Source organism: Globicephala melas, chromosome 3 (assembly GCF_963455315.2).
Source record: "Globicephala melas chromosome 3, mGloMel1.2, whole genome shotgun sequence".
Lineage (NCBI taxonomy): Eukaryota > Metazoa > Chordata > Mammalia > Artiodactyla > Delphinidae > Globicephala > Globicephala melas.
The window spans coordinates 117,545,508-117,562,859 of record NC_083316.1 but is presented as its reverse complement, the minus strand read 5'-3'; the positions used below and the strand labels follow the sequence as shown (position 1 = coordinate 117,562,859).

Sequence of the window (17,352 nt, the reverse complement as noted above, 5' to 3'; positions counted from 1 at the left end):
TGAAACACAATTGCTGTCACTGAATACTGAAACCAAAATCTTTCCTAAAGTTGGGGGTTTCTTCTATATCTGGGCCAGGGGAATGGCCCTGAAAATTGGTCACAATTGGCTTCAGAAAGTTGAACTCGCTGGTCCCAGAGCTCCCCTTCAGACACACCTCGTACTGGTAGCTCTGGGACAGGGTCCCCGTGCCGCTGACGTCCACCAGGTGGCCCGGAAAGTGGCCCTCGGGCACCGAGCAGCGACCCACCGAGGCCGCCCCGCCCCTCCTGCACAGCCGCACCGCGACGAACACCAGAACCGAGAAGACGAAGAGCGACGACACCGACGCCAAGGCCACCACCAGGTAGACGGTGAGCGGGGCGGCCGGGGCCGCGTCCGCCGCTTCCGCTTCAGGGACCGGCAGGTAGGGCTGCGAGAAGCCGTCCACCAGCAGCACGTGCAGCGTGACGCTGGCCGAGAGTGGCGGCTCGCCGTTGTCCTTGACCAGCACCAGCAGCCTGTGCTTGGCCGCGTCGCGCTCGCTCAGCAGCCGGGCCGTGCGCACCTCGCCGTTGTGCGCCCACACGCCGAACAGCCCGGGCTCCGTGGCCTTGAGCAACTGGTACGACAGCCAGGCGTTCTGGCCCGAGTCGCCGTCCACCGCCACCACCTTAGTCACCAGGTAGCCCGCCTCGGCCGCCCTGGGCACCAGCTCGGTGCAGGGCGCCGAGGCGTTCTGCAGCGGGTACAGCACGAAGGGCGCGTTGTCGTTGTCGTCCGCCACGAGCACGCGCACCAGCGCCTGGCTGCTGAGCGCGGGCGAGCCGCGGTCGGCGGCGCCCACGCGGAACTCGAACGCCCGCAGGGCCTCGTAGTCCAGGGACCTCAGGGCGAACAGGTGGCCGTTGTCCGGGTTGATGGACACCAGGGAGGCCAGGGGCACGTGCGCGTCGAGGGGCGGCAGCAGCGAGTAGGTGACCTGGGCGTTGGCGCCCGCGTCTCTGTCTGTGGCGCGGACGCTGCCGATGTGCAGGGCGGGGCTGTTGTTCTCGCGGACGGACAGGGTGTAGGAGGTCTGGGTGAAGGCGGGGGCGTTGTCGTTGACGTCGGACACCAGCACGGTTATGTTGTGCTCGGTTTTCAGCCTGGGTGTCCCCAAGTCCGTGACGGTGATGGTGACGTTGTATTCTGCTCTGGTCTCTCTGTCTAGCGGTCTCTCTGTTACTAGGGTATAAAAGTTTTCCATGGAAGATTTAAGGAAAAAAGGTAGATCGTCCTGAATGTAGCAACTTATTTTCCCATTCTCTTCAGAATCAAGATCTGAAACACTGAAAACTGCAACCATAGTCTCAGGAGAGTTCTCGGGGATCTGCCTAGTAAGTGCAGACATGGTGACTTCTGGAGCATTGTCGTTCACATCCATGACTTGAGTCAGAACGGTGCATTTCCCAGAAAGACTTCCAGTATCTCTGGCCTCGATATTGACCTCATAAGACTGAGTTGTTTCGAAATCAAGTTGTTTTTTCAGTCGAATTTCTCCTGTCATGGCGTTGATCTCAAAGGTTTTGCTAATCTCTTCTGAAGCCTGGAAAAGTGAATAGGAAATCTCTCTATTGACTCCTATGTCTATATCCGTAGCAGAGACTTTGACAATCAGGTAGCCTATGGGACTGTCCTCGGGGATCTGTACCCTATAGAAAGGCGGCTCAAATTCAGGGGCATTATCGTTGATGTCCACGACTTCGATGGAGACCTGAGCGGTGCCAAACCGGGGTGGAGACCCGCCATCCTGAGCAGTGAGGGTTAACCTGAGCTCAGGTTCCTCCTCCCGATCCAGCACTTTGTCCAGCACAAGTTCCGGATATTTCCTGCCATCGCTGCGTTTGCGGGTGAGGACCCGGAAATAGGAGTTGGGACTGATGGTATAGTTTTCAATATTGTTTCGGCCTACATCCATGTCCTGAGCGTTCTTCAGAGGAAACTTAGTCCCAGGAGGACTGCTCTCTGATATTTTTAGCAACATATCTCTGTCCATGAACACCGGAGCATGGTCATTTATGTCTATTACCTGTAGCTCAGCTTGAAAAAACTCTAAGGGATTCTCTAGCAACACCTGGAAACGCAGCATACAGGGCTCTGTCTGACCACACAGTTCTTCGCGGTCCAGTTTCTCATTTAGCAGTAAATCCCCAGTCTCCTGATCGAGCTGCAGATACAGTTTGTTTCCTTTGGAAATGACCCTAGCTCCCCGCCTGGAAAGTTCCCCCTGCCCCAGACCCAGGTCTTTTGCTAAATTGGTTACAAAAGAGCTCCCTTCAGTTTCCTCCACCACAGAATAACGCCTAAATTCAGAGCCCGCCTGAGCTAAGCCCAAGAAGAAAAAGAAGAAAAAGACTTGCCTTTGTCTGCAAATGAGCTTCCTGACAACCTCCATTGTTCTTGCTCGGTATAGCCTCTGGCGAGGGTGGTTCCGCTGAGCTGTAAAGGCCTCAGTACGTTTCTGAGACTGTAGTTATTCCACAAGGTACTTCAGAAATATTCCAGTGAGTAGTCCTTTACAGAGGACCCAGTCCTCCTTCTGTGGCATCCAAGCTTCTCATGGGCTTCCAGGCTCTGCTGTTGAGTTTTGCCTGTTAATGGAGACGCAGCTGCGGTTCCGGTTTGTACCTTATCGTGCAGCGCCACCACGCGTCCTCAGAGAATCTTACATTTTCTGGGTTGAAAATGGATGCAATGTTCCCAGCTCTTTTTGTTTTGCTTTTTTAAATTTTGGCTGAGCCGCGTGGCTTGCGGAATCTCAGTTCCCCGACCAGAGACTGAAGCCGGGACCACCAGGGAACTCCCCAATGTTCCCAACTCTTGCCAGTACGTATCACCGAGCTATGTAAGGCTACAATACTGTTTTTACTATCTCTGAACCTTAAGGTTGAGGCAATTGTCTGAGGGCCATACAGGAGAAAAGATATTAGTAGAGACTACTTTCAATAATGCTAATTGCGTTTGTAGCAAAAAGAAAATATTTATGTAACAGTTTGCCTGAGAAGAAAGACTATATGCAGAAATTTAAATATATATATAATAACATAGAAAACTTTCAGAATTATATACTTTTATTGCCATGAACTATGGGAATAATTAGTAGCTGTGAACCTTGGACACGTTATTTAACCTCTGCCTCAGTTTTCTCATCTAAGGTGGAGATATTAATGGTACTTACTACATAGGGCTGCTGTGAGTTCCTCACCTTACAGATGGGGAAACTGAGGCAGAAAGATTAACCACACACACACACACACACACACACACACCCCAGGCATGTAATGTGATGCCATCAGGTAGCTCAGTTTGCATTAATCCATTGTCATGACTAAAAAAACCCCCAAGATTCACGTGGTAGAATAATTCATGAGCAGCATTATTTCAGAATGAAGTTATCATATCAAACGACGAAACCGGAAAGGCTGGAGAATCTTTCTAATACATGTATAATCTGTGATGGTAGTGATGATTCTGTATCTCAGAAGGGTGTCCTCTTCTCTTTCTACAGTGTCAATTTTTAAGAACCTTTTATTTTGAAAATTTTCAAACCCCATAATGAAGGAGAATAGTACGATGAACCCCCAGGTACTCAAAACTAGCTAGAACAATTATCAATATTTTGCTACAATTGTTTACCCTGTCTCCCCAACATTGTCACATCCCAAACTAAATTTTTACCCATAAAACTTCATTATAAATCTCTAACTTTTAAAGTCTTAAAAAACCCACTACAATGCCCTTACCACACCTAAGAAATTAAGTTAATATTGTTTAATATCCCATCTATATTCAGATTTTTCCAATTATTTCAAAGTCGTTATGATTGTTTGAATCAAGATTAAACAAGATCCACTATCCATTGCATTTGGTTGGTATGTCTTAATTTCTCTCATTGTGCAAGATTCCCTCCTCCCCTTTTCCATGCCATTGATTTGCTTGAAAAACTAAATAATTTTATCCTAACGCTATGGAAACAACTTAAGATTTTAATGCTGTGTGGTTCTTTTTTTTTTTGTCATTAGACTATATCCCATTAGTAATGCACAGTAATATTACTATTTTAAGAGTTATCAGCACTAGCTTATGATATATTCAGAATACAGCTCTGCAAAAATGATCTGGATAACTGTTAAAGAAAAAGCAGTTACAGATTATTATAACAAACAAAGCTTCTCCTTAACTCTCCAGAATCTTTAAGTAATTCAGTGATAATTTGTTTCTCTTTAATATTGCATATTTAAAAGTATTCTTTTTCTTATACTTTTCCGATTCAGCACTGAAGTATATTGAATAGAAACTTTAAAAAATAAACTTTCAAATTAAAGGAGAAAAACGTGTTAAAAAGGTAGGGACTACTGTAGGAAAATTACTGCAATGTGAGGAAAATAAACAAATGAAGCGATCAAAATTATGTAATATTTCTATTCATGGTCATTAATCTTTTCTATGAAATGAAGGTCGCATATTCAGATAACAAGGAGAAAGCACAGATTGATCTTTCATTTTGTTGTACTTGAGATGTGGATAGATCAGAGCTTTAAAAATAATAGTTGAATAATTGATACAGAAAAACTGGATTATTAGTATATAAGAAAATAAAACCACAAATACATATCTGATTCTTTGCAAATACACGAAACACTGAACAGGAATATGAGTATGAAAAAAAGATTTCTCCTTAATTAGGGAGAAACTTGCCAGGTGATATCTAACAAGAGAAAACAGTATAGCATCACAGCAAGGCCCCAGAATCAGAAGATTTAGGAGAGATGCTTAGCTCTGCCATTAATTAGTTGGTGACCTTAGTGAACTCACTGAACGTCTATGAACATCTATTTGCTCATTTCTAAAATACCTCTCATCATAGAATTACTTCTAAAATTAAAAGTGGTAAAATAGTGTATGATGCATAGTAAGTGCTTTTTTTAAAAGTTAGGGTAGGTATACTTGTAGAGCACTCTAATCAACTTACAAAATAAAACTAGCAATAATATTTGAAGACAGTGAATTCCAATTTAAAAACATCTCAAATAAGATGTGTCATGTAATAGACTGCACACAAAGCATAATTGAGACAAAAGGTGACAGTAAACAATCCATGCTTTTTGGAGTGTTCTTAGGGCTGAAGCTGAATCCTTTTCTGTCAAGAAATTTATTCTATGACCCTAAGAATACTTGCAATAATGTGAAAGCACTCCTCTACAGGTAAATCGAGATAAATTTCTTAATAGGAATATATTTACAGATATAATACCGGCATTTATTTTTCATTCTTTATCAGAAACCGAAATCATTCTGATATGAGGGATATTCTTCCACTTTTCCTGCCTATGCTCTGGGATGTGAGATTGGTGATAATCGGCTTCAGGAACTTGAACTCGCTGGCCCAGTACCTCCCCGCAGACACACCTTATACTGGTAGCTCTGGGACAGGGTCACCGTGCCGCTGACGTCCACCAGGTGGCCCGGAAAGTGGCCCTCGGGCACCGAGCAGCGACCCACCGAGGCCGCCCTGCCCCTCCTGCACAGCCGCACCGCGACGAACACCAGCACCGAGAAGAGGAAGAGCGACGACACCGACGCCAAGGCCACCACCAGGTAGACGGTGAGCGGGGCGGCCGGGGCCGCGTCCGCCGCTTCCGCTTCCGGGGCCGGCAGGTAGGGCTGCGAGAAGCCGTCCACCAGCAGCACGTGCAGCGTGACGCTGGCCGAGAGCGGCGGCTCGCCGTTGTCCTTGACCAGCACCACCAGCCTGTGCTTGGCCGCGTCGCGCTCGCTCAGCAGCCGGGCCGTGCGCACCTCGCCGTTGTGCGCCCACACGCCGAAGAGGCCGGGCTCCGTGGCCTTGAGCAGCTGGTACGACAGCCAGGCGTTCTGGCCCGAGTCGCCGTCCACCGCCACCACCTTGGTCACCAGGTAGCCCGCCTCGGCTGCCCTGGGCACCAGCTCGGTGCAGGGCGCCGAGGCGTTCTGCAGCGGGTAAAGCACGAAGGGCGCGTTGTCGTTGTCGTCCGCCACGAGCACGCGCACCAGCGCCTGGCTGCTGAGCGCGGGCGAGCCGCGGTCGGCGGCGCCCACGCGGAACTCGAACGCCCGCAGGGCCTCGTAGTCCCGGGACCTCAGGGCGAACAGGTGGCCGTTGTCCGGGTTGATGGACACCAGGGAGGCCAGGGGCACGTGCGCGTCGAGGGGCGGCAGCAGCGAGTAGGTGACCTGGGCGTTGGCGCCCGCGTCTCTGTGGCGCGGACGCTGCCGATGTGCAGGGCGGGGCTGTTGTTTTCGAGGACGGACAGGGCGTAGGAGGTCTGGGTGAAGGCGGGGGCGTTGTCGTTGACGTTGGACACCAGCATGGTTATGTTGTGCTCGGTTTTCAGCCTGGGGGTTCCCATGTCAGTGACGGTGATGGTGATGTTGTACTCGGGTCTTTTATCTCTGTCCAGAGAGCTATCGGTTACCAGGGTGTAGTAATTCTCTACAGGTGGCTTCAGGACGAAGGGGAGATTGTCTTGAATGGAGCACACCATCTTTGCATTGTTTCCTGAATCTCTGTCTCGAATCCTAAAAACAGCTATGACTGCCTCAGGTGAATTTTCTTTAATTGCTGTAGTAAGTGATGACATGAGTAGTTCTGGTGGATTGTCATTTATATCTGTTACCTGAACCACCATCGTACGTTTTCCAGAAAGTCCTCTGCCATCTTTGGCCTGAATAGTTAATGTATAAATTTGCATTGCCTCATAGTTCAATTCAGCTTTAAATGAAGATTGCCAGATGTTGGATTGATTTGAAACGTTTTGAGAATTCTTTCAGTAGCATAAAAAATGCCTAAACTATTTCCCCGTTACTTCCGGTATCTAAATCTCTAGCTGACATGGTGACAACCAGAGAGACAACAAGGCTATCCTCAGGCACCTGCACCTTGTAGAGAGACTGTACAAATTCATGGGCGTTGTCATTGATGTCCAAAACCAGGATGCATACCAGGGCAGTTCCAGAGCTGGGTGGAGAGCCACCATCCTAGGCGGTGAGGAGTAAACTGAGCTCAGGCACCTCTTCTTGATCCAGTAGTCTATCCAGCACCAATTCAGGATAGATAATCCCCTCCCCACTATCATGGACATTAATGTGGAAATAGGCATTGGGGCTGATGGTGTAGTTTCTCAGGTTGTTTGTTCCAACATTTGAATCCTGTGCACTTTCTAGGAGAAATGCTGCCCCTGGAGTGGTAACTTCTAATATTTTCAAGGGAATCTCTCTATCTAGAAATACTGAAGAATGATCATTGATGTCTCTGACCCATAATTCAGCACGGAAAATCTGAAGAGGTTTTTCCAGTAACAACTGGAAAGGCAGCACACAAGGCTCTGTGGGGCCACACAGGTCCTGTCAGTCTAATTTCTCATTTAGAAATAAATCACCAGTAAACGGATCGAGTAGTAAAAATCCTGTATTCTGGTCTGAAATGATTCTAGGTCCCTGGGCTAAGGATTCCCCGAACCCCGGGTCATTTGCTAGGTTGGCCAGAAAGGTGCCTTTTTCAGCTTCCTCTTCCACAAAATACAGTAGTGGTTCCCCACCAGCCCAAGACACTTGCAGAAATACACAAAGAAACAGTACTTGCCTTTGCTGCACAGCACGCTCCACTCTGGCCTCCATTCTTTGTTTAACCAGTCTTCAAAAAACACTTTTTCTCGGCCTCGAGCAATTCAGAACTGGCATCAGCTGAATCCTTAGAAATGAGCTGGATCATAGCAATGCTTGTGGGGAGGGATCCCCACTTTCTCCCAACACTTATTACCACGGGTTCCTTTCCTCGACTTTTCTAGTCTGGTCAGCTTTCCTCTTAACACTGGAATCTGCAACATTCTTTACGCGAATATTTTGTTCTCTTTTTAGCCTGCAGCGCCACCTTGCGTTTTGTGGATGTTACTCCCAATTTCAGGAATAGAACAAAAAGATGGCGGATTAAAAGAGCTGGAGTAGGATTTTTTTTTTCCCCTTAGTGTCTTTGCTATTTCATTTCATATTTTCCCTCAACTGGCCACAGTAATCCTAGTTTGTAAATGCTTACATCGTATCCGTCTCTGTGAGTCTACATTCGCAGAAAAATAAATCAGTCTTTTTCCTTAATTTAGGTGCACAAAATTAAACTCTGGCTTCCCACCAGCAGTTAATCCTAAGAAAACCTTTTCCTGTTTTTAAGATTGATAGTAAAGAATATATAAGAAAATGAAGTCTCCATCAAAAAGTCAACATATATTGGTTGAGAGCCTTTTGTTTATTTGTAAATTGCTTACCAATAATGCTGTACACCCTTGAGAGTAACTGGCCTTTTTTCAGTTTCTTGTGAATTAAATAATCCTTCCAGTTTCAAGGTCTTCACTCTTCACCCGCAATATTTTTTGGAACATTTTCTACCCCCCATCCTCCACCCTTCACCTGATTTAAGTACTATGTATATGTTAGTGTTCACATGACTGGCATTTCCAAGAGTATGCAATGAATACTCTTAAAATTAATAGTAGCAAGTAGGTGTCATTCTTGTCTTTGTGGAAGCGCTCCTAGTATTTCATCTTTAACTATGATGGCTGACCTCAGTTTGGGGTAAATGCTCTATTTTTTGTATCAAAAAAGTTTTCTTATTTTTCTTTATTCTTTAATATTTTAGAGTAATTTTTGACATCTGTTGAAATTTATTCTTTAGCTTTTTAATTCTTGAGTTCTTGATATAAATGACATTTAACCATTACATATTATTGTTTTAATGTACAGATGGATTTGATGAGCCAGCATAGTTTTAGGATTTTTCTGGCCCTTGCTGCTCTGTGTGTATACATGAATGTGTGTGTTTAGCTTCTATGGTTTTGGTATTAAACTATCCTGGCCTTGTAGTATGGATTAGGAAGCTTTCTATCTATTTTTATGTAACAGAATAGTTTTTATAATTATCATCTGTTTCTACATGCTTTATTGCAACTTGCCTTTTAAATGGGTTGGGTTTGGATGGTAAATCTATGATTATCTTTTCCATTTTACTTTTGGTTATTAATCTGTTCGGGTTTTATTTCTTTTTAAAGTAATTTGTAGTTTATTTTTAAAAACCATTTATTTTATCTGGATTTGCAAACATTTTGGTATTATGTTTTCGATTTACAAACATTTTGGTATTATGTTTTCATTGCATTATTTATCTCTAGTTATAACTCTGTTCTTATTAGTAATATTTAGTACTTTATCTCCTTTTTATTCTTTTTTTTGTTTTTGGCAGTATAGGACATTTAAAAATTTTTTTTATTATTTGGCTGCACCGGGTCTTAGTTGTGGCACACGGTATCTTTAGCTGTGGCATGCGGGATCTAGTTCCCTGACCAGGGATCGAACCTGGGCCCCCTGCATCGGGATCGTGAAGTCTTAACCGCTGGACCACCAGGGAAGTCCCCTCCTTTTTATCCTTGAGGAGACTTGCAAGATCTCTATTATACTGATCTTTTAAAATACACTTTTTTCAAATAATCTTTGACCTTGATTCAAAATCAAATAGTACTAAAAGGTTTATAAGAAAATACAGTAGTTTTCTGCACTTTCCCTCCTCATTTTCCTAGTTCCCTTACCAATAAGGAGACTTTTTTTTTTTTGAGGTAACATTGGTTTATAACCTTATTTAAGTTCCACGTGTACATTACATTTTGACTTCTGTATACACTATGATGTGTTCACCACCAAAAGTTTAGTTTTCAACTACACAGTTGACCCCCTTTACACATTTCATCCTACCCCTACACCTCTTCTCTGGTGGCCACTACTCTGTTCTCTATATTTTTTTGTAATTAAAAAAAAATTTTTTTTTGCCACGCCACGTGGCATGTGGGATCTTAGTTCCCCGACCAGGGATCAAACCCACACCCCCTGCATTGGAAGGGCAGAGTCTGAACCATTGGACTGCCAGGGAAGTCCCACTACTCTGTTCTCTATATCTATATGTTTGTTTTTGTTTGGTTTGGTTTGTTTATTTTGTTTTTTTGGTTTTTTATATTTCACATATGGGTGAAATCATACAGTATTTGTCTTTCTCCTTCTGACTTATTTCATTTAGGATAATATCTTCAGGGTCCATCCATGTTGTAGCAGATGGCAAGATTTCATCTTTTTTGTGCTGAGTAGTATTCCATTGTATGCGTGTGTGTCACATCTTCCTTATCCATTTATCTGTCAATAGGCACTTAGGTTGTTTCCATATCTTTGCTATTTTGAATAATGCTGCAATGAACATGGGGTGAATATATCTTTTTAAATTAGTGTTTTCATTTTCTTTAGGTAAATATCCAGAAGTGGAATAGCTGCATCATATGGTAGTTCTATTCTTAGTTTTTTGAGGAATCTCCATACTGTTTTCCATAGTGGCTGCACAAATTACATTCCCACCAACAGTACATGAGGATTCCCTTTTCTCCATATCCTCTCCAACATTTGTTATTTCTTGCCTTTTTGATAATAGCCATTCTATTGGGTGTGAGATGATATATCACTGTGGTTTTGATTTGCATTTCCTTAAAATTAGGGATGGTTGAATATCTTTTGATGCGGCTGTTGGCCATCTCTTTGTCTTCTTTGGAAAAATCTCTGTTCAGATCCTCTGTTCATTTTTAAATCAGGTTGTTTTGTTTTTGTTGAGTTATATGAGTCTTTATATATTTTGGATATTAACCCCTTATTGGATATATGATTTGCAAATATCTTCTCCCATTCTTTAGGTTGTCCTTTTGTTTTGTTGATGGTTTCCTTTGCTGTGCAGAAGCTTTTTAGTTTGATGTAGTCCCATTTGTTTATTTTCATTTTTGTTTCCCTTGTCTGAAGAGACATATCCGGGAAGAAATTAAGACCAATATCAAAGAGCATACTGCCTATGTTTTCTCCTGGGAGTTTTATGGTTTCGGGTCTTACATTCAAGTCTTTAATCCATTTTGAGTTGATATTTATGTATGGTGTAAGATAGTGGTCTAGTTTCATTATTTTGCATTTGGCTGTCCAGTTTTATCCCATGTCCCCTGCATTGGCAGGCAGATTCTTAACTACTGCATCAACAGGGAAGTCCCACTTTTTTTTTTCTTGAAGTTAATGATTGCCTTGCCTTTTCATTTGCTTGGTTTTCTTGAGATATGTGTCACCTATTCTTCTCACACTTCCAATTCCTCTCAATACAATTTTCCACATGGTCATTCCCATGTCTCCTGAGATATCAATTCTCCTTAAAATTGAGTGGTTGCTCCCTACATCTGCTGCATAGGTCTCATCCTGGAACTTTCCTTTGCTGTCATTCTTGGAATTCCCTTTGCCTTTTATTCTGATTGGGTTTCCTATTTCAAGGATTTTATTCTTCCTCTTTTTTGGTTTATTCTATAGCTTTAAGAGATCACATCCTCCAAGAGTTTCATCTGATTGAAGATATGTCAGGGGACTTGCTGATGATATCCTTTGAAATGCCTGTCTCTTGAGTCATACAGCTCCAAACTGGACTAGTTGTTCACTATACTGGAGACAAGTGTCATCCTGGGATCATCCTTCAACATCATGTGGAGATTCATTTTACTTGTTCTGCTTTGGTTTTTGTTTGTTTGTTTTGTTTTGTTTTAATATTTATTTATTTGGCAGCACCGTGTCTTAGTTGTGGCACGTAGGATCTTCATTGCGGCATGTGGGATCTTTAGTTGCAGCATGCAGGCTCTTAGTTGTGGCATGTGGGATCTAGTTCCCTGACCAGGGATCGAACCTGGGCTCCCTGCACTGGGAGCATGGAGTCTTAACCACTGGACCACCAGGGAAGTCCCTCACTTGTTCTGCTTTGGATCATCTCTTTTCGCTTTTTTCTTACTTCCTCTCTCCTAGATTACGCTCACATTTTGATAGATATCTTCTAGTAGTTTCTAGAGAACAGTGTATGAGAGGTAAATTTTGTTGTGACCTTGAGTGTATTAAATTATCTTTATTTTACTCTCAAACTTGATTGTAAGTTTGACTGATTATAGAGTTTTAGGTTGGAAATAATTTTTCTTCAGAATTTTAAAATATTTTGTCCATGAGCTCTAAACCAACGTGTTTGTTAAGAAGTCTAAAGTGAATTTTATTTTATATCTTCTTTTTGAGACCTGTATTTTTAGTTCTTCTTGTAGTATATTGTCATTGTCCCAAACATTTGAAAATTAAACACTGATGTGTCTTTGAGTTTATTTTCATCCATTGTACAGGACAATTGGTAAGCAGTTTCATCTAGGAAACTAATTTCCTCCTGCTCTTAGAAATTTTCTATTTTCTCCAGTTTACCCTATTTTTTTTGCTTTGCTTTGTTTTTATTTCATTTTTTTCCATTGAGAAAAGGGTTTTAATAAAGTTTTTTATCAATTATATAACTATTTGGAAAAAGATAAAATTAAGATCTATTCCTTACACCATACTGCTTTGTTTTTATTTCTATATTTCTTCTTAGAAACTTTCTTTAGGAGTCTCATTCAGGTGTCTGTTCTTGATTTTTTTGGGAGACTAAAGAGCTCAGTAATAGTTTTGAGCGTGTTATCAGGGCTTGTCCATTCTGATTATTACTCTAAGGTGAACTGGGAGCTCTTGTTGTTGGAGAAACCTCAGTGTCAGTGTGATTAGGTCTTTTCACTTCGACTGGTCAGATTCCCCAACTCTTTAAAAATCTCCTACCCAGGAGAAAAAGGTATGGATTGAAAAGGTAAAGGATTGAATAGCAGAAGTGGAGTGTAGGCCTGCATTATTCAGGATAGGTTAGGTTATGCTTCAGTACTAAACAGTTACTCCAAATCTAAGTGATTTAACACTATGAAGGTTGATTTCTTTCTTGCACTACATGTCCCATACAGTTCAGCATAGGACCTTCCTCATAGCTGTCAGTGAGGGATCCAGGCTTCTGGAGACTCCCATCTCCACAAAGGCTTTCATGATCACTATAGTGGGCAAAGTAAATGTGTTAAACCATGCACTGTCTCCAAAAGCTCCAGCCCAGAAATAATGTATTTCACTTCTCCCATTTTAATGGTGAAATGAAATTACATAGCCACATGTATTTTTTTTTTTTTTTTTTTTTTTGCGGTACGCGGGCCTCTCACTGTTGTGGCCTCTTCCTTTGTGGAGCACAGGCTCCACACGCGCAGGCCCAGTGGCCATGGCTCACGGGCCCAGCCACTCCGCGGCATGAGCCACATGTATTTTAAAGAGGAAATAGAATTGAAATTCTACCATGTGTCTGAGGGGAGGAAAACTGAAATATTTGTAATTGGTCCCAGTGACTAAAATAGCATTTTAACAATGAACATTCACTGTTTAGATGGTCACCTATTTCCACTACGCATATTACTCTTGCCCTCAGTTTTGACTGTGGACCCTCTAATATGATGACTCTCTTTGCTTCAGTCATCAGAAAACAAAACTCCAGACTTAGGCTAGGGATGGGAAAGTAGGTTACTCCATGACTGGAGTCAGGGAAAGTGATTTGACCATTAGAGATTTAACTGATTCTCAGGCAATTTTAACACAATTCTCCTTATTTGGCACCCTGTCATGATTTCCAGAGTGTCTAGGGCTGATAGTTCTGATATCCAATACTTCTGAAAATCCTGCAGTCTAACCATGATTGGTTCTCAGCTTTTCCTACTTCAGGATGGGTAGTTGGTTTATCAGTTCTACTAAGTTATCCATCTGCTTTCCAGCTACTAAGATTTTTATCTGCTGTCTTATACCTTATTCTCTCCATCCTTATAGATTTATATTTTTGAAAATATCTCTTCACTTTTGTGTTAGTGCATTTTGAGAGAGCCAAATTAAAGGCGCATGTCCAATCCACCAATTTATCTCAAAACACCCTTGAATTTTTCAGAGAAATAGACTTGTGTTTAATTGGTCAAATCTATGTGATTTTTATTCTATTTAAGTAATTTATGCTTTTATATTTAAAAATTCCATTTCTTTTATTGTCTTTATTTTTAAAATGGTTTTTCTTGAATCCTGAGTTGTTTGCTTAGCCTATTTGTTCTCAATAAATCTTGATTTCTAAGAAATGCATGTAAGTCTCACAATTTTCTCTATTCATTCTTTGGTTCTTACCTTAAATATCACTTATTTAAAAAGCTTATTATATCAGCTAGAATTATGTTCTATATAATTTTAGCCTGAAATAATAGAAAAACCCTAACAACAACTGCTTATACAAAATAGAATTTTATTTTTCTGTCATAAAATAAGGCTAGTGGCTGAAATGCACTGCATGATATCTGGGACCCAGTCCCATTCCATTTTGTTGCTTTACCATCTTCAGGACATGACCTTTACCTCACAGTCCAAGACAGCTGCCTAATATCCAGCTATTACATTGCCATTCAGACCAGCAAATAGGAGAAAGGGAAAGCTGTGCCTTCCTTTTTAAAAGGCTGCTTCTAAGAAGTATTCCATGGCACTTGTGCTCATGTCTCACCGGCCATAACTTAGTTATAAGACCATACCCAGCCACAACAGAAGTTGGAAAGTATAATCTATAGCCCACATATCCACATGGGCAGCTAAAAATGAGAAGTCTGTTAATAATAAATAATGAGAGAACATATATTTGGGTGAAATTAGTAGTCTATGCCATACCCACTCAGATCACAGCTGTAGCCCCCACTAGCCACTAGGAGGAGATAGTATCAAATAAATTGCCTGATTGGATTGGTTTTTAGAGGAGCATATGATTGTATTTCTCCATATTGGTGGTGTGTTTTATTTATTTATTTATTTATTTTAAAAATTTATTTATTTATTTATTTTTGGCTGTGTTGGGTCTTCGTTGCTGTGCGCGGGCTTTCTCTAGTTGCAGTGAGTGGGGACTACTCTTTGTTGCGGTGTGTGGGCTTCTCATCCTGGTGGCTTCTCTTGTTGCAGAGCACAGGCTCTAGGCATGCAGGCTTCAGTAGTTGCGGCACACAGGCTCAGTAGTTGTGGTTAGTTGCTCCACGGCATGTGGGATCTTCCCGGACCAGGGCTCAAACCCGTGTCCCCTGCATTGGCAGGCGGATTCTCAAGCACTGCACTACCAGGGAAGTCCTGGTGGTGTGTTTTGTAGCCAAAAAATTCTTGTTCCACTGAAAGTTTAGCCCTCAAAGCAATTAAGTACTAAATTCAATTTCTGGGACAAGATCCTTTGAACCAGTGATGCTTCCCTAGTGTGCTATTGGCACCTGTCATCCATTCCTACTTCTTTTTATTAACTTTTAAAAAATTTAGGGTCTGCAAAGCTTAAAACTCCATTTTACAGACTCCTTTGAATTATTATTCTGGATGTAAATTAGATTTTACCAGTGAGATGCCTTCACATGAGCCTTTGAAGACAGGCAAAGGTCATCTTCATGTTGTCATTGCTGCTGACCAGCAGGTCAGAAAGATGTGAGTGCTTGCAGCCAAGTCAGCATTTCTGTGTCTAGCCATCAGTTTCATGGGGAACTGGAGGCCACTGCGGCAGCCAGACTCTATGTTCCACTGTGTAGTCACCAATTTTGGAGGTGGGAGAGGAGAGGCCGTTGTGGGAGTAGCAGTTTGGGTAGTAGCAGCAGCAGCAGCTCCCTAATTTCTCTATGGCAACAATGGTAGTATGCCTTCAAAACCAGTAGTTCAGTGTTGATTCTCGCTTCTGCTTGTCCAGTTCTTCTGATTTTGTAAGCAACTAATTCCCTCTATAAAATTTCTTTTTTTTCCTTTAGTTAGATGTACGTAGAATGGTTTCTGTTTTTTTTGTTTTTGTCTTGAACTCTGAATAATTCAGTTTTATACCTTCACTTGAATTATAAGGAATAGGAGCTTCTCAATTAGAGTTTGTAAAGGAAAAGATGTAAAATATAAACTCATTAAGCAGTTAAGGCACTATTCTCTTAAGCTAACATGTCTTGGTTTAAGAATAGGGAAGAATGAAAAATTATGGGTGCACTCCTGAGAGACTAAGGATGAAAATTTTAATAAATTTAATGTGTATATTTTTACAAAACAGAGCATGGTCTAAAAGTGAGCCATAAACACTTTCTTTCGCCCCTCACAGGCAACATGGTAGATAAAAATTACTTTTAAAATTTAATTATCTGTGGATAAATAAGAAAAGGGCTCAACATCACATACATTTTAAAAGGTGATAACTGGCTCACATTGTTTTTTTCTTTTTGGCCACACCACTCAGCATGTGGGATCTCAGTTCCCCCGGCCAGGGATGGAACCCGTGCCCCCTCCAGTGGAAAGATGGAGTCTTAACCGCTGGACCACCAGGGAAGTCCTTGGCTCACATATCCTAAATGATACATAGTTAGGTGAATGAAGCAAGTATCAAATAGTGTAAATAGTATATAAGCATTTTATAAATAAAATATTTTGTTAGTTTTTTTAAAATAAATTAATTTTTTTTATTTTGGCTGTGTTGGGTCTTCGTTGCTGGGTGCGGGCTTTCTCTATTTGCGGTGAGCGGGGGCTATTCTTCATTGCGGTGCACGGGCTTCTCATTGTCATGGCTTCTCTTGTTGCAGAGCACGGGCTCTAGGTGTGCAGGCTTCAGTAGTTGTGGCACGTGGGCTCAGTAGTTGTGGCTTGCAGGCTCTAGAGCTCAGGCTCAGTAGTTGTGGCGCACAGGCTTAGTTGCCCCGTGGCATGTGGGATCTTCCCGGGCCAGGGCTTGAACCTGTGTCCCTTGCATTGGCAGGCGGATTCTTAACCACTGCGCCACCAGGGAAGCCCTTGTTATAGTTTTTAAGTTTATAAAGCCAGACAATAAAATAACAGATTGAAATTTATTCATTAATTTATTCAATACTCATTCATCCATAATTACTTCAGTATGTATTTTTCTAAACACAGTAGAAAAACAGCTCTCTCCATGAGGAGCTTATAATTTAATAGGGAAGGGAGATCATTGATTTGACTGGGCAGAATACCCAATGAATGGAACATTATATTCAATGGATTCAAAGAAAAAATAGCCTAATATGTCATTGAAATTATGGCAAAATTGAATCTTCAAATTGAAAAGACATTAGGCAGAGCTTTTTATTTCTGAAACTGATGAAAATTCAGATGCACCTCATGTGCAAAACAATAAAAAGTGATGGACAAGACTTTTTAAAAATCACTTTAGGGAATTCCCTGGTGGTCCAATGGTTAGGATGCTGCACTTCCACTGCCAGGGGCCTGGGTTGGATCCCTGGTTGGGGAACTAAGATCCCGAAAGCCCCATGGTCCAGCCAAAAAATGAAATAAAATAAAATAAAATAAATCACCTTAAAATATTAAAGAGGTGAAAATAGCCTA

At 42.0% G+C, this 17,352-nt stretch overlaps 1 protein-coding gene and 1 pseudogene across 1 annotated transcript; both read right to left on the bottom strand.

Moving 5' to 3' along the window:
- Positions 1-11: 11 nt before the first annotated feature.
- On the bottom strand, positions 12-2,605 carry LOC132597105 (protocadherin beta-8-like). The gene has a single exon (XM_060296322.1). It carries the CDS (start codon positions 2,414-2,416, stop codon positions 17-19), a length of 2,400 nt encoding a protein of 799 aa, XP_060152305.1. The 5' UTR covers positions 2,417-2,605; the 3' UTR covers positions 12-16.
- Positions 2,606-5,298: 2,693 nt separating this feature from the next.
- Positions 5,299-7,816, bottom strand: LOC115844212 (protocadherin beta-7-like; annotated as a pseudogene).
- Positions 7,817-17,352: the final 9,536 nt, after the last annotated feature.